This window comes from Chiloscyllium plagiosum, unplaced genomic scaffold, assembly GCF_037043375.1.
Source record: "Chiloscyllium plagiosum isolate Xiang-an unplaced genomic scaffold, Cpla_swu_hap1 HiC_scaffold_2, whole genome shotgun sequence".
Lineage (NCBI taxonomy): Eukaryota > Metazoa > Chordata > Chondrichthyes > Orectolobiformes > Hemiscylliidae > Chiloscyllium > Chiloscyllium plagiosum.
In genome coordinates this window covers 101,734,417-101,755,660 of record NW_028270140.1, presented here as the reverse complement: position 1 = coordinate 101,755,660, position 21,244 = coordinate 101,734,417, and the positions used below count along the sequence as shown (strand labels likewise).

The window sequence follows — 21,244 nt, the reverse complement described above, 5'->3', positions numbered from 1 at the left end:
ATTAAAATATTGATGGCGATTTCAAATTCTCATTTATAATGTGATCAAATTGCTGACCTAGGCAATTGTTTCATGTACAAGTTTCATACTTTCAAAATGATATCTGCATTTGTTTTGTGTTGAGATTGTGCATTTCAATCAGATTTCAAAGTCTCTGAAATTTTCAAGATCACTTTCCTGGATACCCTATGCTGTTTAATTCTGAAAAAAAAACACTTCTGTGCACAGCAAAGAAGTCAATAGTAGACTGTAGTGCCAATTTTTCCTGTCAAAGTTTAATCATTCCATTTTTCTCCTGTGTTATTGCTCACAATTATGTTTACTATTATCCATATGTTTTATTAATTTTGATTCTATCTTGCTTTGTTAGCATGTCCTGACCCTGCAAAGGTAAGTGCACAAGCAGTCACAAATTTCTTCCCACCTCTTTGAAATTGTATCATTTAAATTATGCCTTCATTCTTCCAATTGAAATGTATCACCTCAGATTTCTGTCATCAAATTGCACCTACTATGAAAATTGTATATTTCCCCAGCCTATCTGTGCTCTTAAACTCAGCTAATAGAACATTTACTCTCTGCAGATTTAAAATTTTGGTCTGACAGCCCCATATTTAAGTCATTGATGTTTTAACAAAAATCACCAGTAACCACAAGCCCATAATTCAGCCCATCAAGGCTGCTCCACCAGTCAATGACATCATGAATGATTTGATGATCCTCGACTCCACTTTTCTACCTTTTTCTCATAAACCTTGATTTCCTTTACTGATTAAAAATCTATCTCAACCTTAAATAGCAACCCACCATCAACAGCTTTCCACATTTCACTACCTTCTGAGAAAATAATTCTAAGATTATTCACTTTGGTCCTAGACACTCCACAAGGAGAAAACAACCTTTCCACAGCTAAAGTCATAGAGTCAAACAGCTCAGAAATAGACCCATTGGTCCAACCAGTCTATGCCGAACATAATCCCAAGCTAAACTAGTCCTGTAAGAATCTTTTATGTTTCACTAAAATCACCTCTGAACTCCAAGAAGTACAGACCCAGTCCATTCAATTTCTCCTTTATAAGACAGTCAGTTCATGCTTGATATGAGCCTAGTGAACCTTTTCTGTATGCCTCAAATGTCAATATATCTTTGCTTGGATCAGAGGCCCAAAACCTTTCAGAAATCTCTTCCCTGCGACTAAGATTGTAAATGTCAGCATAATTTTTATCACTTATTCTTTAATCAATGGTCTGAAGACATTGAGCTCCAAAAGAGCAGCCACAGTAACTAATCTTGTGTACAATAACTATGATGAATAATTGTACTCAATGACAGGTCTTGACATAGAGTCATAGAGATGTACAGCATGGAAACAGACCCTTCGGTCCAATCCGTCCATGTCGATCAGACATCCAAACCCAATCTAGTCCCACCTGCCAGTACTCGGCCCATATCCCTCCAAATCCTTCCTATTCATATATCCATCCAAATGCCTCTTAAATGTTGCAATTGTACCAGCCTCCACCAGTTCCTCTGGCAGCTCATTCCATACACGTACCACCCTCTGTGTGAAAAAGTTGCCCAGTAGGTCTCTTTTATATCTTTCCCCTCTCACCCTAAACCTATGCCCTCGAGTTCTGGACTCCCTGAACCCAGAGAAAAGCCTTTGCCTATTTACACGATCCATGCCCCTCATAATTTTGTAAAGCTCTATAAGGTTACCCCTCAGCCTCCGACGTTCCAGGGAAAACAGCCCCAGTCTGTTCACCCTCACCCCCATAGCTCAAATCCTCCAACCCTGGCAACATCCTTGTAGATCTTTTCTGAACCCTTTCAAGTTTCACAACATATTGGACATTTCGAGCTGTTTATGTACCTTTTACGCACGTTCTTCTCCATCATTAACAATCTGAGAGGGCACTCGATCTGTACCCATAAATTGGCACACACTTCTGTTTTGATTTTGCTTTGTTCTCAATGTAGGCAAATCTCTATCCAATCTTCTGTTGATATTTGGTGATAAGCTGCTCTGCTGGGAGAAACTGCAAAATCTTGGTCTTTTGTTGCAGTACAAAATTCTTAGTCGTCTTAAATTCTACTCAGCAACCAGAGCTGCCTCTTTAGTTCTGCAATACATAATTTTCTCACTTATTTCAGGCAAAGATTCAATGCTTCACTTCACTGGGGTTACACACTGGAAGTAAAGTCTCACTGATTCTGGAGTCATCACAAAAGTTAAATATTTTAAAACGTACACCGAATTCCTCAATTTTACAACTTTATACAAGTCTAGGTCATTTGGCACAATGATGTAAGAACAGGGAAAATGCTTGGAGAAATTAAACAGATGCATGTAATTTTAACATTTTAAAACCTAGAAAATAGTAACCTAGAAAATAGTAATCCAAATTTAAGGGAGAGAAAACAAAAATGCTGGGTAGAGTGAATAACCTGAAAAACGCACAGAAAAGTAGTGAAGTAGTTGACATTGTAAGAGACGAACAGAAAAGCTGACTTGATAAACCAGACACTCGATGATTCTGGTCCTTTAGTGGTGATGGGGCACCCTTTAAGATTGTGAAAAGGTGTGCTTTACGTATAAATCGTGAATAAATTTATTGAGACTTGCAAAATTCTCAAAACACTGGCCAAAAAGATTTGAGTTTAAAGAAAAGTTTGAGATACTTGTTAGTACCTAGTCCTATAAAACCATTATAGAATTTGTGACAGCATCTGACAACCACAACTTACCAGCTTTTAAAGAGGAAGAGTCATATTGGACTCAATATTAGTACTGTTTCTTTCTCCTCAGAGACTGCCAGACCTCTTGTATTTCTCCACCCATTTTATTTATTTATTTTCAGACTTCCAGCATCCACAATACCTTTACTTATATTGGATTTATATTGAGTAATGGACTTTCCAAACTATAGATGGCGTGGTAGGTCAGCGGTTAGCACTGCTGTCTTGCAGAACCAGGGACCCAGATTCAAATCCACCCTCGGGCGACGGTCTGTGTGAAGTTTGCACATTTGTCTGTGTCTGCATGGTTTCCAAAGGTACTCCGATTTCCTCCCACAGTCCAAAGATCTGAAGATTAGGTGGATTGGCCATGCTAAATTGCCCCACAGTGTTCAGGGATGTGGAGGCTAGGTGGAGTTGTCACGGGAAGTGCAGGGTTACAGGGATAGTGTAAGGGGATGGGTCTTGGTAGGATGTTCTTTGGAGGGTCAGTGTGGACTCAATGGGCAGAATATCCTGTTTCCACACTAGAGATTTTATGATTCTGTGATAATTTTCATTATTGGGATCATTTAGATGGCAATGGACTCTGGGAACAGTGCAAGTGCAAAATAGAGCCACTCCCAATCCCACCCTTGCAAAGTTGAAGGGATGTGACTTGGCAATTCTTGATGTCTTCCCGTATATACCATGCTGGAGATGCTTTCCATCCTGTGACAATTACAGCTATTATCTCCAAAGCAGGCAGAGACATCACACAGGTAAAGCCTGTCTCAAACCCCAAAATACTCCATATATTACGAGAAACAGAGCAACAGAATTAGTGCAACTCAGACTTGTAGGTTCCGTCCTATTTTCTGCCTCCATTTTCGCACAGCTCATAAGTGTTTGTACTAATGCATGTTGGGTTTTTACAGCATTTTTTGTCATTGCCATTTAAATGCCATAACATTTGAAGCAGCTAAGCTTAAAAAACTGATCTTGACTTCATTTTAAGAGATTTGCATGCTGGAAAATCTCAAGATATTTTAGTTTATATATTCTGCTAAAGTCTTATTCAGCTAGAGATATCTTCCAATTTAATCCTTCTAAACATTTGCATCCTATCTTTATCATCATCATTTCCATTCACCTTAAGTGCCAATTTTCAAAACCTTTATATCTTATTTCAAAAATCACCATACTGCTGTACAGCAATCATGCAGATTAGCGATAATGTTTGGTTGATGACGAACTTCCTATTTTCTCTTGTCACCATAGAAATTGTAGCTAGGACAGCAGAAAAGTACTAATAAAACTGGTCAGTATTATTCAATATCATTATGCATTTGTGTGTGCTATTGAAATCCTGTAGCTCTCCTGTAACCCTGGGAGACCAGTAGAACAGTTAAGGGAAATAACACTAACAACCACTGATATTATTTCCATGAGGACAATGCCAGAGTTGTTGTGGAAGCATGGTCTCTCTCTCTCTCTCTCTCTCTCTCTCTCTCTCTCTCTCTCTCTCTCTCCCTCTCTCTCCCTCCCCCCCCCCTTTCTGCACAAGGGTGTACACTAAAACCCCCTTCCCCAGATAATCTCTCCAACATTGCCCTACACAGGACAAATGTGGAACTTGTCAAAACGTTGCAGTTAAATGTTGTGTGTGTGTGTGTACTATGTTGAGATTCAACTCCCACCCCCTCCCCCTGCAAAAGGCAGCAGCAGTCTTACTGTTGGTGTCCAGTCCATCTACCCTGGAGAAGGGGAGGTTGGGGGGGAGGGGAAGGGTGTGGGGGTGCTTTGAGAAATTGCAGCTATAATTAATCTTTAACCCTTCTATGTGTTCATGGATGAATGATATATCCTCTCAACAGCACTTTCATTCAAGAACTGATGAACACTAAACTTGCCAATATTTAATTGGCCATTTGTTTTAAATTGTTGAACGTTATTGCAAGTCATTACCAGACTGATGATACACTTAGTGTTTGAATACTCTGGGTGAACTTATTTACATAATTATTTACAGGTGTAGCTTTGAATAAATGTTGAGAACAAACTAAAATATGGAAGTAATTTAAAGGTGTGAGGGTAGTTGAAGGAAAATATCAAATTATTATATAACCTATAGCTTAGAGAAAACATCAGAAGGCATTTTAACTTGACTTTTTTCAAGGCTGCAAAGTTACAGAGCATTAGGGGCAACAGGCAAAAAACTGCACCAGGTGAATGCATGAGTTAATAGACAAATGATGAAGCAATGCAGTACCCAACAGCATGCTCTATGGCTGAAATGGTATTGATGCTGCATGAGGTGGTTGCAATAAGAGTAAGTCTCTTCACACTCCTGTTGATCAGAATTGTAGCATGCCTACAAGATTAGATTCCCTACAGTTATGGAAACAGGCCCTTCAGCCCAACAAGTCCACACCAACCCTCCGAAGAGTAACCCATCCAGACCCATTCCCCTACCCTATATTTACCCTTGACTAATGCATGTAACACCATGGGCAATTTAGCATGGCCAATTCACCTGACCCGCACATCTTTGGACTGTGGGAAGAAACCGGAGCACCTGGAGGAAACCCACGCAGACACTGGGGGAATGCGCAAACTCCACACAGACAGTCGCCTGAGGCTGGAATCGAACACCCCGGTGTTGTGAGGCATAGATGATGTAATTAAGTCGTCTGCAGTGAATCGCAAGTGGCTTTAGGTGTGGTAGCCCTTTGCTATATTGCAGTTGTCGGTGACCCATGCTGAAAATACAAATGTCATGTAACAGGGTTACAGAAACCAGGTTCTGAAGAAGCCATACTAGACTCCGTGTTAATTCTGTTTCATTCTCCACAGATGCTGCCAGGTATCTGAGTTTCTCCAGCATTCTCTGTGTTTGTTTCAGATTTCTAGTATCCACAGTGTTTTGCTTATTTAAGAATGTTCTAAAGAAATTTCTGTTGAGCTAGCTCCCAGAGGCATTGTCAATAGCAGTGGCACCTTGTGCTTCAAGATCATTCTGCCACACATTATGTACAACATAAAGAAGGCATTTTCGAAGATACTATGAATTGGCTGCTTCTGAGAAACTACTATAGCATTGACTACAGCTGCACTAATAAATGCAATGCCCCCTTTTTGATTTCCTCAAAGACCACCTCCTCTGTTTTTGGTTGCACTTCAGTCCCACACTCCTGATCTTCGGGCACCCGGTACAGAGGAGGGAGGGCAGGTCTGAAGACCTCCTCGTGGGTCTGCTCCTGGGCCTGGCCAAACTGGCCATAAACAGATCCAGGCAGCGGGCCGTAGAGGGGGTTGTTAGAGCCGACTGCCTGCCCCTCTTCCGCGGTTACGTTGGAGCCCGGGTGTCTCTGGAGATGGAGTACGCAGTGTCACCAACACCCAGGAGTTGTTCAGGGAGAGGTGGGCACCGCAGAGCGTGGAGTGCATTATTTCCCCCTTCCCCCAACTCTATTTTGATTTAATCCCTGCCCTCCCCTTCGCTGTTTGATCACACAGCATTGCCCTTTTGTGAAGGGCACTGCTTGTCACTGGCCACTTGGGTGTTTCTTTTCTTCCTGGTGGTGGAAATTTGAATAAAGATTTGTGCACCTTGTGTCTTTCACTGTGTCTCACACCTGCACACACACAGCATGGTTGCTGGGGGAAAAATAAGCACTACCGCAGTTAGGCAGTAGCGTGGGGCTTTAAAAAATTTTTTTTTTAAATAAATGCAATGCCCCCTTTTTGATTTCCTCAAAAACCTTCTCCTCTGTTTTTGGTTGCACTTCAATCCCATGCTCCTGATCTTCGGACACCCAGTACAGAGGGGGGAGGGCAGGTCTGAAGACCTCCTCGTGGGTCTGCTTCTGGGCCTGGCCAAACTGGCCATAAAGAGGTCCAGGTAGCGGGCCGTGGAGGGGGTCGTTAGGGCCGACTGCCTGCCCCTCTTCCGCGGTTACGTTAGAGCCCGGGTGTCCTTGGAGAAGGAGCACGCGGTGTCCACCAACACCCTGGAGTTGTTCAGGGAGAGGTGGGCGCCGCAGGGAGTGGAGTGCATTATTTCCCCCTCCAACTCTATTTTGATTTAATCCCTGACCTCCCCTCCCCTTCACTGTTTGATCACGCAGCATTGCCCTTTGATGTGAAGGGCACTGTTTGTTACTGGCCACTTAGGTGTTTCTTTTCTTCCTGTTGGTGGAAATCGAATAAAGATTCATGCACCTTGTTCTTTCACTGTGTCTCACACCTGCACACACACAACATGGGTGTGGGGGGAAAAATAAGCACTATCGCAGCTAGGCGGTAGTGTGGGGGTAAGAAGAGATAAATGTAATGCCTTGGAGCTGCCTATGGCCAAGTAGGAAAGTTATTGAAACACACTTAGCTAAATGTGAAGCCAGAAAGGACATGGGTGATCCTGTTAATGCGCCATGATTACCAATATCATTAGTGTAATTTAATGCATTTTAACTCAGTTTACTCATCCTGAGTGTTGGCCACCATCATTGAACGATCCTAAAAGGGCTGAATTTTCTTTGTGAGACTGAGGTTTACAAGCCACAAAATGTGCAGAAGGAGGACAGGTATGGGGTCAAGCTGGTCAGGAGGCCCACCTTTGCTGTTTAAACCCTCCCCATGACTTGTCCTACCTGCCTATCTTCTTTTCCACCTATCCACTCCACCCTCCCCCCCCCCCCAACCTATCACCTTCATCCCCTCCCCACTCACCTATTGTACTCTACGCTACTTTCTCCCCACCCCCACCCTCCTCTCACTTATCTCTCCACCCTTCAGGCTCTCTGCCTGTATTCCTGATGAAGGGCTTTTGCCCGAAACGTCGATTTTTACTGCTCCTCGGATGCTGCCTGAACTGCTGTGCTCTTCCAGCACCACTAATCCAGGATCAGGTGCAGTCATCCAGGCAAATAGAAAGAATTCCACCACACTCCTGAATTGTCTATTTTAGATATCAGGCAGGCTTTTGTGCATCAGGAGGGAATTTGCTAAGCTTGGAATTGCCAACCTCTGACCTGCTCGGATATCCAAAGTAGTTATATAGTCAGTCCAGTTCATTTTCTGGATGTGTGTAATTGTGATGAAATAAAGGCCTTCATCTGCCTGAAACTGATATAATGGTTCTCTGAAAAATCTCCTCAATATTTATCAATGCATCTTTATCAACAGTCCTTCTGACACGAAGCCAAGATAAATTTCTATTTGTTTATGTCTGTGTCTATCCTTAAGTTGTAAAGTTACTTTTAAAAAAAAATTTGTATTGACAGTATTTTTTGACCTTTCTCCAGATCTATCAGCTGATCCAGATGAACTGAAAAATGTGGCTATTAAGTATTTAGATGTTACGAGTGCTCTTGACAAAAAACTTCGCTCCATACTAAACTACCCAGAAGTGTCCAAAACTGTTCATCAGTACAACAAACTTCAATTTGTCAAATGGAAAAGAAGTCTAGGAAAGAATTACACAGATGTTATCGCCAATCTCAGATGGCACGAGGACTGGCAAAAGGATCCTGCAACTTATGAAAATGCTATTAAAAAGTGGTTATATTCTCCTGCTAGAATGTAGCTTTGCACCATATATTTAGTTTTCCACCTTTGTACTGTTAAGTACAAGCTTTTCCAAGGTTCCATCCTTGGCTATCTCCTCTGCTCATCAACATATTGTTGCTGCTTGTAGACATGGGCAAATGTGGACCAGCATCTGCAACATTCTTTTAATTCTTTTGTTTGACCAGAGTCAAGCCCAGCGTTTGTTGCTCATCTGTAATTACCTTAGAGAAGATAGTGATGAGACAGTTTCTTGAACTGCTACAGTTCATCTGGTGCAGGTGCATCCAAAATGCTGTTAGGACTGGAGTTCCAGGATTTTGCCCCAGCAAGAGTGAAGTTATGGCTATTGTTCCAAACCAGGATGGTATAGCTTGAAGGGAAATCTTCAAGGTGGCGATATTGCTGTGGATCTGCTGCCCTTGTTCTCAGTGGTAGATATTGAGTGTTTGGTAGTTGGCTGAAGGAGGCCTGTCAATTTGCTGCTGTGCCTCTTGCATATCAACCATACTGCTGTCAGGGTGCATTGGTGGTGGAGGAAATGCATGTTTAACATGGTGGGTGTAGTGCTGATGCAATGAGCTGCTTTGTTCTGGACGGTGTCAAACTGCTTGTGTTGTTGACCAAATTAAGAGACATAGGTATTTCTTAACCAAATGCCAATCACATGCAAAGCAGCAATCAACCAGGCCAATAAAAAATTGAACTAAACAGCCAAAAGATTGAATATGAATAAAATAAATCTGTAATCAAACAATGTAGGTTAAACTGCACTTTTGTGTACTGGGTGTTGATATATATGGGTGCAGAACCAAACAATTGGGTTAATCCATAGAGCTGTTTGCATCAATATCATTGCAACAGATTATCTGGTCATTATGGCATTGTTTGAGGAAATTTGTTTATGTTCAATAATGATGCCAAATTTACTACATTATAACACTGAATACACATCTGAATTATTTAATTGACTCAAGAAATTTCAAAGATGCTAAAGTCACAAGAGGTATTACAGTCTGTTCTAATATAACGTGATAGTTGGGACTGGAATCACGTTATGGCCAATACAGGTCAGGAAAGTTTGCATTCTACAAATAATGGTCTAAATTCTTCAATCGTGTTATTACCAATTTACGTTGAAGAAATGCAACTTATAGCAGAATTGATTGTATGTAAATAAAAGTTTTTTAATTACTCTTTGAAAGTGGCTCTGTTGTATTCAATTGCCATCAGTGCTTTCCAGACTGGAAGGAGGTGTCTGAGAAATGATCCTTTAAAGTGAGAAAAGGTGGGTGAAATGAGAATAGCTGAAATTGAATTAGACAATTGATTCAACATTAGTTTTGGACAAATGACAGAAAATTCTTTCAACAGAGTGAGCAACATATGGAATGAACTTGCAGGATGAGCTTGCAGATAGAGGAAACCAATGTTGGTTGGCAGGGGAATATAAAACATATTAATGTGGAGTTGAAATGAAATCTGGCTAAAATAATCAAAGTGATGGCACATCCATATCTGTAATTATCTTACACATAATATGAATTGATTTTAAAAATATTTGCCATTTTTAGAATATTCCATGTCTTCAGCTTCTTGTGCAAATCCTTCTAATCATCAAGGAAACCCTCCACCAGCGAAACTCTATTTCTATGACTCAAGCCTTTTCTTCAACTCCCTTCCTTCGCCTCATCTGTGGAGTATGTATGCCTTCTCCTACATCGACTCAAGTTCTGAAACCTGTACCCTATCTCCTCCTTTAAGACCCACTTTCTTGATTATGGTTTTGTCACATTAATCTACCCATTTTTCATTCTTGGGTTCTATAGCTTTATACACCTGTGAAGTATATGCAGATTCTTCCTAGTTAATTTATAGGGAAAAAGTGAATGTAAAATGCTGCTGTCATTATTTGCATTGCAAGAATTATGAAGCTTTTCTTGTGTTTTGTTCATAATTGAGATCAAGTCATATAATGCAAACTAACTCTTCATGTAATGTTGACGTATTTGTCAACATAGATTTATTAAGATTTTCTTGAGCATCGTAAAGTTATTTTACTTGTAAGGACATAAGAGTCGACCATTTTACCCCACATATCTATTGTACCACTTGGATCATAGCCAAGATTTCACTAACTCCATTTATTATGTTTTAGAATCAATCATAGCTCATAGACACGCTATTGAAAGAGAACTCCTTGAAGGTGGGTGTACAGAGGAATTAGTCAGGCCTCTGGATTTGTAGTCATTGCTCCATTCCATTTGCTTTGCGCTATATTCCATAATATTGCAGTTTAACAAAAAGCGATTAATCTGGAAAGCTATAGAACCCAAGAATGAAAAACTGGTAAATTGATGTAACAAAACCATAATCAAGAAGTGGAGCTTAACGGTCTTAAAGGAGGAGATAGGGAACAGGTTTCATAACTTGAAATTAACTGTTGCCCTAGCACCACTTGCCTTTCTGGCAGCTGATTCCATACTTAAAGCAAAATTTCTATGTAGAAATGTGTCTTAGCAGCGTCTAGAGCTACGACTGAAGTTATCAACAAAATCATTTCTCTCTAACTGCTAAATAACATGAAAACTTCAAGCTAATCATTCAGTCTTCTAAATTCCAGGGAATACAACTCTACTTCATGCCTATTCTCCCAATGTCAAATTACAAGGAGAGATTATATAAACTTGCCATCACTATGTGGCATTTAATTTATGTTTTTTTTAATGCCTTTAGATCAGCTTGTAAATTCTTAACTCAGCTGGATCTTCTCACACTAAGAACTTACAAGCAAAAACTGCTCCATTGTTGTTCATGAGAGAGGGAAAGTAAGTGAATATGTTACTGGACTACTGACCAACTCTTCTGTATAGCTATCATTAAGGAGTTCTCTTTCAATCACTGATCTGGGAACAATGAATGCTAACAAAGGTGGAAGTGGAGAATTGATATCTCCATTGTCATCAAGCACACTCAATATTATTTTGGAGCAAGTTTAATACCGGATGATTACCATGAAACAGATGATGCAAGAACAATGTATTCCAAAAGACGTCCCAGGGATTACTTGGAATTGATCCTCGGGCTTCATTATTACTAATGGGGTGCGGTATTTAATGAGGTAATGCAAGGAACTACAGGACTCCTTTGCCACTAAGATTAAGAGCATCCTTTCTGTTTCCATGATCATGCTCATACCCTTCCTCAACAAGGTTCCTCCATGCCGTATTCCTAAACTTCCAACTCTGATTTCTCTCATGTCTACATTCTTAATCTCTGAGTTCACCTTCTCCCTAACAACCACCTGCTTTCTCCTAGATAATGTACTCTTTTCAACTCTGTCAGCATTATTCTCCCTTCTCAAAATAAACACCCATGACACCTCTGTCTTTGCAAATCACCAACCCATCCCAACCTCTGAAGTCCTTTAACGTGTCACTTCACAAATCTGTGCCCATCTTTGATTTAATTCCACACTTTAAAGTTTCTAAACAGTCACAAATTGAATTGGTGGTGCACGATTCCTTCTAATCCTTCTCTATCCTCGCAGCCTTTCTTACTCGGTTTATCATGACGTTCTCTTCAAATACCTCTCCTCCATTGGCCAGCCAAGTTAGAATTTCTGCATCCAGATCCGTTCTTATGTATCCAAAGAATCTTATGTATCCAAAGAATCTTATGGAGTAACTCTTTCCCCACCTCACGCAAACACTTATGGATTCCTCTGAGGAATTTTCCTTAGCCCAGCCCTGCTTATCTACATGCTTTCTTGCAGCTAATGTCAAAAAGCACGGCAACACATTTCCACATGTATTCTGATGATACCGAACTCTACCTCCGCCACCAAATCCTTAATCCTCTAGTACCTCTTTTTTTTCTCTCCCCACCTCCTCCACCCATATCTAGCCCCAGATAAGTTGTGATTTCCACCAATTAAACATTGCCAAAACTAAAGTCATTGTTTTCTCCACTAAAACAAAAATAAATGTAATGGTTGGTGTCTTGTTAACCTCTGATGTTCGTGACTCTGTATTGATTTACTGTGGCATACCTACATGGCTAATTTACAGCATGACTTTAATTTGTTAATATTGATTTATATGAATTCATTTTCTTAAATCACATTATTTGGGATACCGTAATTGTTCGAGTCTAACTTTTGTTTATTCCATGCGTTTTTAACTCTATGGTGTTTATCGGGGGTTTTGTTCACTGTTTTAAAGTGTATTGTCATCGTTGCTTGGAATAACATGAAACATTGTCGAGGTCTTTCTTTCCTGTACATGAGGCCATTGAAGATTAACTAGTGCGTTGCAAAGATTAACTACGAGGGCAAATTCTAGCGACACTGTTTCCCGGTTGGATGGAGGCTTCATTATGCATTAGTGGTCCACCAGTTGAAGATTATATATATGTCTGTAAAATGGCTCTGTACTATATTTCCACCCGTGTTAATCTGTGAACGAGGTTAATATTAAAAGGTGGAACTTAATTAACACAGCCACAAAATTTTAATTGATTTTTTAAAAATCTTTTGTCGAGATATAATTGTTCGTAAGGCAAGTGGTTAAGCACAACTGATGCATTTGCCATGCTTTGCAAAACAATGTGAGCTTTGTTACATTTTGCAGAAATGGTTCTGATTTCTCCTTTTTTGTTAAATGTCATTATAATCTCACGACAAGTAGGTAATGAAATGACCTTTTCTTTATATAAGGGAAATTATTGTCAAGATTATAAACTCTATTCAATTCAGGGACACCTTGTATAAATCCCTACTTGACAAACTTGATGCTGCCTATGCTGATTAAGTCAAGGAATATGTTTGCAAAGATTTTAAGATTGGCTGCCAGAAATCACTTCAAAGAATGAAGTGTGCAATGGGGTTTTAGATTATATGTGGTTACTTGGCTTCCTTAGCAGACATAATACCAAAACTGAATGAGCTGAACTGTGAACGGAGGGCTTTTGACATTTAGTTTTTTATATATAAATGTGAATGTAGTTAAAACTCCCAAATAAACAAATGAAATGCTGCAACATTACCAAATCGAGAGTAAATACTAAAAAAAACTAAGACAAATAATTATTTCACCCTGAAAACCTATGTACACAGCTGAGAAACTTAGCAGAGGAGTTCAACGGGAAATTTCAGGAATTGGATATGATGGAATAAATCCATTCCTTCAAGTAGATATTGGTGGGTTGGCCTTTAGGTGTTTGATTACAAAACAGTAGAGTTGATAGAGATAATAAATATGCAAAACCCAATCAAAGGACAGTGATTTTTGGGGACTCAGAAAAATACCCACTTCTTCATCCTGTAATTTTAAAGTGAAAGCTAACTTTGACTCCAAGTACTTCTATGAGACAGCATTTTCTCAAATAAAATGCTGTGCTAATATCACATCCACCCCACAGATACCCATTTGATGTAATACAGCCTCAAACTTCAAGCCCGAGTTCAATGCACTGGCAGATAATGTGCAGTCATACTGAGACTAAAAATCATTGTTTTCTTCAGGATAGATCCTGAGGTGCACTGAAAAGCAATCTTGTGCTCAGAAATGTTTGGAGACCACTGCCATAATGGGTCGATGAAATTAGTTAGATCTGCACTTGCCCATTTAATTTCTGTTATATTTTGTGTGATAAGTTGCTGAAGGTGCGAGTTGAAGTCAGCTTTTAAAGGATTTAAGTGAACCATGCAAACAATTGCGCAACAAGTACTTAGAAGCAAAAACAGAAACTGCTGTTCCTGCTTTACAACACAACCTTATTGAAACACTTAACATTCTCAGGTGCATGACGGGGTAGTTGTAAAGGGTTGTTTCCTCTTGAGACTAGGACTAGAACACCACAGTAAAGAAACATCCATGAGGACGAATATCTTTACTCAAGAGGTAGTTAATCTGTGGAAATTTTCGCCACTGAGGGCTGTGAAGTGTATTGACAGAAGCAATTTCTAAATCATTCAAGGAATCGAGTTGTGGGCAATAAATTGAGGATTATCAATTCAGCCATTATCTTATTGAATGGTAAAACTGACCCAAAGGGATGATTGACTAGCGTCTGTTCCTACAACTTATGGCCTCACTCTGTATCCCCTTCTCTAATCTGGTAGGTCTAAATAAGGAAGACTAAGTTAGAACAATGAATTGAAAAATCTCCGACCACAAAACCTGAAGAAGTGGGACTCTGTAGTAGTAATGTTAATTCTTAATGCCAGGGAGTTCAGTTAGTAATAATTAAATAGGTACTTAAAATTTGAAATAGCTTGGTTTAGCTTTGTGTGGTGAGACAGCTTAGTTGCTATGGAACTTCATTCTGCTCCATTGCATTGAATAGAGAGCAAGAAAGCGAAATGCGGTTTTTAGATTTATAAGGTGGACTGCTGCAACTCCAACAGTAACTTTTTGATTTCTGCTTTATTGCTGTTATTTTTGGCAGCAATTTTGAGCCAAAATGAATATTTGGAAACTTTATTAATCTACTTTTAAACTGTGGATACGATTTGAATAAAAGTGTATAATTTCGGTATAAATGGCATTACTTCCTTACATTGTTGTAAGATTTTGTTTTGAATGCATGCAGCCTAAGAAGATTTCTTTCAAATTGCCCTTTTTATTACATTTTGGGGATCAGTTCAAAACGTGAAATATGAGACTAACCTGGAGCCGATGAAGAGAAGTATTAAAATGTGGCGGCGATTCCCAGACTTTAATATTGCGGAAAATGAACGACACCAGATCCTTTTGATAGGGTTCCCAGCCTTGAAAGATGAACGAATATCAATCCAACCAAAGAACTGATCATACCGATTTTAGGGAAAAACAAAACGGTCGGTATTTTACTCAAAGTCCTGAAGAAAGCAATATATGATGAACGATTCATTAAAGTAACAATACAAGGTTTTTAATAATCGAGGCTTTTACTAGATAGCATTTTCATATTGTCTGGAAAATGTAAAGGGTTCTGTAAAAAATAATTGATGTATTTTAAGAAAATGAATAGCAATGGTCACTGCCAGCAATGGACAGTGATCCCGGTTGGGGAATGCGCTCTTCAGACAGAACTCCCTCGGGATGCGAATTCCCTATTGAGAAGCAGGAGTCTGACAAAGGGAATTGAGTGGATGGTGGCCGCTTCAATGTGGTGCGGGATTGCTCTACCCGTTTGCCAATTGCGCACAGTTCCCTGTGAAATGTATTCTCTCTGTAATCTTTCAGACAGGTGAAACACACGCTCTTCTCCAGTCGTCTGAAGTAGACATTGTTGGTTTTGAAGAACAGATAGACATATGGATTGCCAGCACTGTTGGAAACCACAAAGATTCCCAGCGCTGTAATCACCTTGGTGTCTGTCTCAGTGATGGTCCCGAAGGCAACTTTCATCTCTATTATAAAATAAAGTAATCGGCAGACTACAAAGAATATGATCATGACCAAAGTCATCTTTAGAGTCTTCACTTTGGCTCTTGGAATGGAGCAGTCGGTACCGTGAATCTGGACCTTTCTCTGTTGCTTTTGGTTAACATTTTCACTTGCTTTGCCTTTTCTGATATGCTGCTTCTGCCTCCAAATGATCCAGAGGATTCTCGTGTACGCTACACACAGCGTGCAAAAGGGAGCCAAAAAGACAATAACAGCTCCAAACATGATATATACCTGGAAGTGCCATTTGGGAAGGTGCCCAAACACGCTCAGACATTTCTCCCTGCCTTCCTGGACTGTCAGTTTGAAGACAAAAGCTTGGGGTAATGACAGCACAAAAGCACCGATCCAAATGATTGCAGTCAGGATCCTGGTAGGGAGAGGAGATGCCAGCGGATTGACTATTACATGGTGCCGTTCCAACGCGACAATGACAATGATGCCGGAAGAAGCAATCAATCCAAAAGCTTGGAAAACTTTGAACATTTTGCACGCGACATCTCCAGCCAGCCATTCTTCCTCCAACGCCTCCTGGATGATCTGAGAGAGCAGGAGCAGGACAGAGACACACAGGTCTGCTGCAGCCAGGTTACTGACCAGGGCGTCAATTTTCCGCCTTCTGCTTTGGCTGCAACAGTTCCTGTGCAGCACCGCCAGATTCCCAATCAAAGCCAGGCTGAAAATGACCGTCATGGAGATTATCCTCATCTGTCTGTGGTACAACGGGAGCTCGAAAACGTCGCTCACGTTTCCGGTAGAATTTACACTCCAGGCATCCAGAGAAAAGTTTCTTTCAAATGGACTGTCCAAAATCATCGCCGGGTCCATGAAACAACACATTATTCCAGTTAGACTCCGGTTTCTTGCTTGTCCAACTGAATGATCATTGTTGTTTGCACTGAGGCATTATATATACATATATCTGCACGTCATCTGCTGACAGACCTGCGCAAGTAAACCAATGTTATGTGTTACAAAGTCAGCGATTGCTGGAAAAGCTCAGCAGGTCTGGCAGCATCTGTGGAGAGAATGCTTCGGATCCAGTGACCCTTCCTCAGAAACACAATGTTTCGTGTTGACAAGAGAATGTCTCTGATGTCTCCGTTTTCTTTTTACAGTTATTTCAGTTCGAAACTAATGCATAATGTTCCCCCAGATCCTTTCAAACGTTCCACCGTTGATACCTTCATCGACTTGCTGCTAAAGTGTAACAAAACCTGAGGCAAAACGGGATTGGAAAGACAGAGGTGGGCAATCTCCTGGATTACATGTTCAATTATCTCTTGACATCAGAAACAAAAACAGAAATTGCGGAAAAGGCAGCTGGTCTGGCAGCATCTGAAGGAAAGTCACTGAACCGAAAACCTTACCACTGCTTTCTCTGCCAGACCTACTGAGTTTATCCAGCAAATTTTTTTTTGGTTTTGATTTGCAGAATCTGGTTGTTTGGTTTGTTTATTTATCTTTTAATATCAGCCTGATGTGAGGGTTCCATTATAGACATAAGATGGTAGTTCTATAAAAGTTCCATATTTTACTTTATGCTAAAACAGTTTATTTTTCAGAGTCGATCATTGTAATGAATAATAAAATAAATTTTTGATTAAACACATTCTGGAAATGCAAATTTGATCTCCAAAAGATCACAAAATTCGATCAAAATCCTTTTGAAAATCCAAATATACTTCATCCATCAGCTCTCCTTCATCAATTTTGTTAGTAAAATCTTCAAAAAAATGCCACGTTTATCAAACATGATTTCCCATTCACAATCGTGGCTGACTATGCCCAGATCACAATGATCCAAGTATCTACTTACTCCATCATTTATAATAGATTGTAGCATTTATTCTACAACTGCTATAAGACAAACAATTCTGTAGTTCCCTGTTTTCTCCCTCACCTCTTCCTTAAATATTGGAGTGACATTTGGAGCCTCTGCAGGATCATTCCAAAACCTATAAAAATTTGGAACATAATCATCAATACATCTACCATCTCTATAGTCCATCTCCTTTACCATTTTTTGATGTAGATTATCTTGGCCTCGTGATTTGTCAACTTTCAGACCCATTAATTTCTCCAGCACAGTCATCCACTTAATGCTGATTTCCTTCATCTCCTCATTCTCCCTATCCACTTGGATCTGTACTGCTGGGAGATTTTTTTGTATCTTCATCAGTGAAAACAGATACCAACTAATCATTTAGCTTTTATGACAGTTCTCTGTGCCCCAATGTAAATCCTCCTCATTCTACTTGTACTGGATTTACAATTATTTTAGCTGAATGCTCCCTTTTTAGGCACACACAGTATTTCTTAAATTTCATTTTTAATATTTTATGCTACTAGATTGCATTCCATTCTCCCTCCCCTTATCAGTTTCCTGGGCTTCTCTAACAAATCTTTCCATCTTCAGAAATACTGCTATTTCTTGTTTTAGACATTTTCTTTCAATCTTTTCTCAGACTTTGTATACTTGCTGTAAATCATGTAATAGTTATTTTAAAACTATCCATTGTCTATGTGCAGTCATGCCTTTGTTCCCAATTCACCTTAGCCATGTTTTCATGTCTTCATAATTTTACATTTACTTTAGATTAGATTAGATTACTTACAGTGTGGAAACAGGCCCTTCGGCCCAATAAGTCCACACCGACCCGCCGAAGCGCAACCCACCCATACCCCTACCTTTACCCCTTTAACCTAACACTACGGGCAATTTAGCATGGCCAATTCACCTGACCCGCACATCTTTTGGACTGTGGGAGGAAACCGGAGCACCCGGAGGAAACCCACGCAGACACGGGGAGAATGTGCAAACTCCACACAGTCAGTCGCCTGAGTCGGGAATTGAACCCGGGTCTACAGGCGCTGTGAGGCAGCAGTGCTAACCACTGGGCCACCGTGCCGCCCACATATGAAAGAAGTGAAACTAACATGGTCATTCTAACAGATGAGAGACTGAACAAACAATCAAGGTATTTTTCAATGTATAATTCCAGCTACGTCTCTGTAAACTTTTGCTATAAGTTCTGTGTCTTACAACCATATACTCTACAACTACCTGATGAAAGAGCAGCGCTCCAAAAGCTAGTACTTCCAATTAAACCTGTTGAACTATAGGCTGGTGTTGTGTGATTTTTAACTTTGTACACCCCAGTCTAACACCAGCATCTGCAAATCATTTGTAATTTCCCTCATTCATATTTAACACACTCAATAAAGGATTCAATTATATTGTGATTACTCATCCCAAAAGATTCTTTTACAACAAGACTGTTAGCTTTTTCTCTTTACATAATGTTAGATCTTGAAATAGTATGTCTTCCAGTTGGTTCCTTAACATACTGCTCCAGAAAACCATCCCTTACACACTCAACAAACTCATCCTTCACAGTTTTAGCACTCAGTTGGTTTACCCAGTCTCTTTGCAGGTTGAAGTCACCCATGATAACTGTGCTATCCATGCTGTAAGCTTCTCTCATCTGACTATTACATTTTAGTCGTTCCGAAAAGCTAATTTGGTCAGGCTAAGTTTTTATAGAAGCTTTTGTTTAAAGCAGGATGTCAATGTCTGTGTTAAAACAAAGAACTGTGGATTGCGGAGATCTGAAGCAAAAACCAAAATTGCTGGGAAAATTCAGCAGGTCTGAATAGGTAAGAAATGAAGAACTGATGAAGAGTCATGGACTCAAAATGTTAACTTTGCTTTCTTCCCACAAATGCTGCCAGACCTGCTGAGTTTTACCAGCAATTTCTGTTTTTGCATCACTGTGAGAAAGAGAGAAAGAAAGGGAAAAATACTGTCTTACTTACATGTTCCAGCTTTTGTTTACATTCCTTAAATTTCACAAAGATACATTGAACTTTTCTTTAGCTTAATTTGATATCATTTTGCAGAAAGAACAAATTAATTGAACTTTTAAATAAACCAAGTATGCATTTGGAGAAAGTGAGGACTGCAGATGCTGGAGATCAGAGTTGAGAGTGTGGTGCTGGAAAAGAACAGCAGGCCAGGCAGCATCCAAGGAGCAGGAGAATTGACATTTCGGGCATAAGCCCTTCATCAGGGATGAAGAGCTTTCCTGATGAAGGGCCTTTACCCAAATCGTCGATTCTCCTGCTCCTCGGATGCTCCCTGGCCTGCTGTTCTTTTTCACCACCACACTCTCAACAAGTATGCATTTGAATTGTCCTGACATATAAAGTGAATTTTTTAACAAAAACTAATACCTGTGAGAGACAGAGGACAAAATGTAGCCTTTAGCGGGTAAAGACAATACACAATTTCAGATTGGCTGCTTAGTTTAAACTCAAAAATGACAATGAGCCTGGTATTGTTATTGACAGGCTTAATTACTATGGAACATATTTTCCTTTGCAAGTGAAGCAATGGCAATGGGGATCTTTAGCTCCAGTTGTGATCTGCTATTACACTTCACTTTTAAGTATGGGTCTTGATTTTCCTGAGCAGTGGATAATAGTGGAAAATGAGCCAATATTAATAATTACTGACCTCTATTAAAAGGGACAATTAAAGCGTTTGCGTGGGAAAAGATGGAGGATAAGGGTTCACTGACCTATTCAACCATGTTAAAAATCACACAACACCAGGTTATAATCCAACAGGCTTATTTGGAAGCAGTACTTTTGAAGTGCTGTTGCTTCATCAGGTGGTTGTGGGGCAGAAGATCATAAGACCAAGAATTTATAGCAAAAGGGTTACGGTGTCATGGAGCTGTAATGATATATTAACCAAATTCCAATTAAGTCTTTCATCATTTAGAATGGGATATGGTAGTTCCAGTTCTTTAATATGTCAATCCCAGAAGCTCTTTAAAGTTACATTCTCAAAATAGCTTTAGCTTTTCTAACAGTAGGTGCCATTTCACCTCAGACAATACCTTAAAAGTGTGAGGTTAAAGTCTGTGTCCCAATTTTGAGTGAGACTGGTTCTATTTCTAAAATAGGACTTAGAGAATCTTACATGGATTTATGCAGTTTTTGAGCAAATAAAATGCAATTCTGTGAATACAAATTCACCCCACAAACTTATATGTGTGCACGTACAGGAGAGACAGAGTGATTGTGCGCATGTTAGTGTGAGTGCAAGTGAAAGAATATGTACATGTGAGTGTAAGCTTGGTCAAGTATATGTGTGAGTGTGTTGGGTATAAGCCTGTGAGAGGGTACATGCATTGGTGTGAGTGTGGGAGTTGCATGTGTGTGCATATGAGAGACAGTTTGTGTATGAGACAGGGTGTGTGTGTGTGTGTCTGTGTGTGTGAGAGAGAGAGAGAGAATGAACCCAAGATCCCACTTGAGACCATCCTAATTGGTGCCGAACTTGGCTATCAGCCTCTATTCAGTCACTTTGCAGAGGCTGATACCCAAGTTCAGTTCCCATGGGGATGGCCTCAATCGGGACCTTGGGGTCATGTCACACCACAGGTGACCCCACTGCACTACACACACACACTCTCTCACACATACAAGAATAAATACTCACACACTTACATAAA

At 40.0% G+C, this 21,244-nt stretch overlaps 2 protein-coding genes across 4 annotated transcripts in view; one reads left to right on the top strand and one right to left on the bottom strand.

Annotated features, from left to right (window-relative positions):
- The window catches only part of arsk (arylsulfatase family, member K), a 45,031-nt gene extending 35,541 nt beyond the window's left edge, over positions 1-9,490 (top strand). For all 3 annotated transcript variants that reach the window (XM_043709554.2, XM_043709547.2, XM_043709538.2), the window contains one exon: positions 8,025-9,490. In XM_043709554.2, the coding sequence (XP_043565489.2) occupies positions 8,025-8,305 (281 nt within the window). In that variant the 3' untranslated portion in view covers positions 8,306-9,490. The remainder of the gene's footprint in view (positions 1-8,024) is intronic.
- On the bottom strand, positions 8-18,820 carry LOC122559682 (putative G protein-coupled receptor 150). Its single transcript, XM_087999124.1, has 2 exons — positions 14,958-18,820; positions 8-2,123 (listed from the first exon to the last, which is right to left on the bottom strand). The coding sequence occupies exon 1, from the start codon at positions 16,557-16,559 to the stop codon at positions 15,285-15,287; it is 1,275 nt and encodes a 424-aa protein (XP_087855250.1). The 5' UTR covers positions 16,560-18,820; the 3' UTR covers positions 8-2,123; positions 14,958-15,284.
- Positions 18,821-21,244: the final 2,424 nt, after the last annotated feature.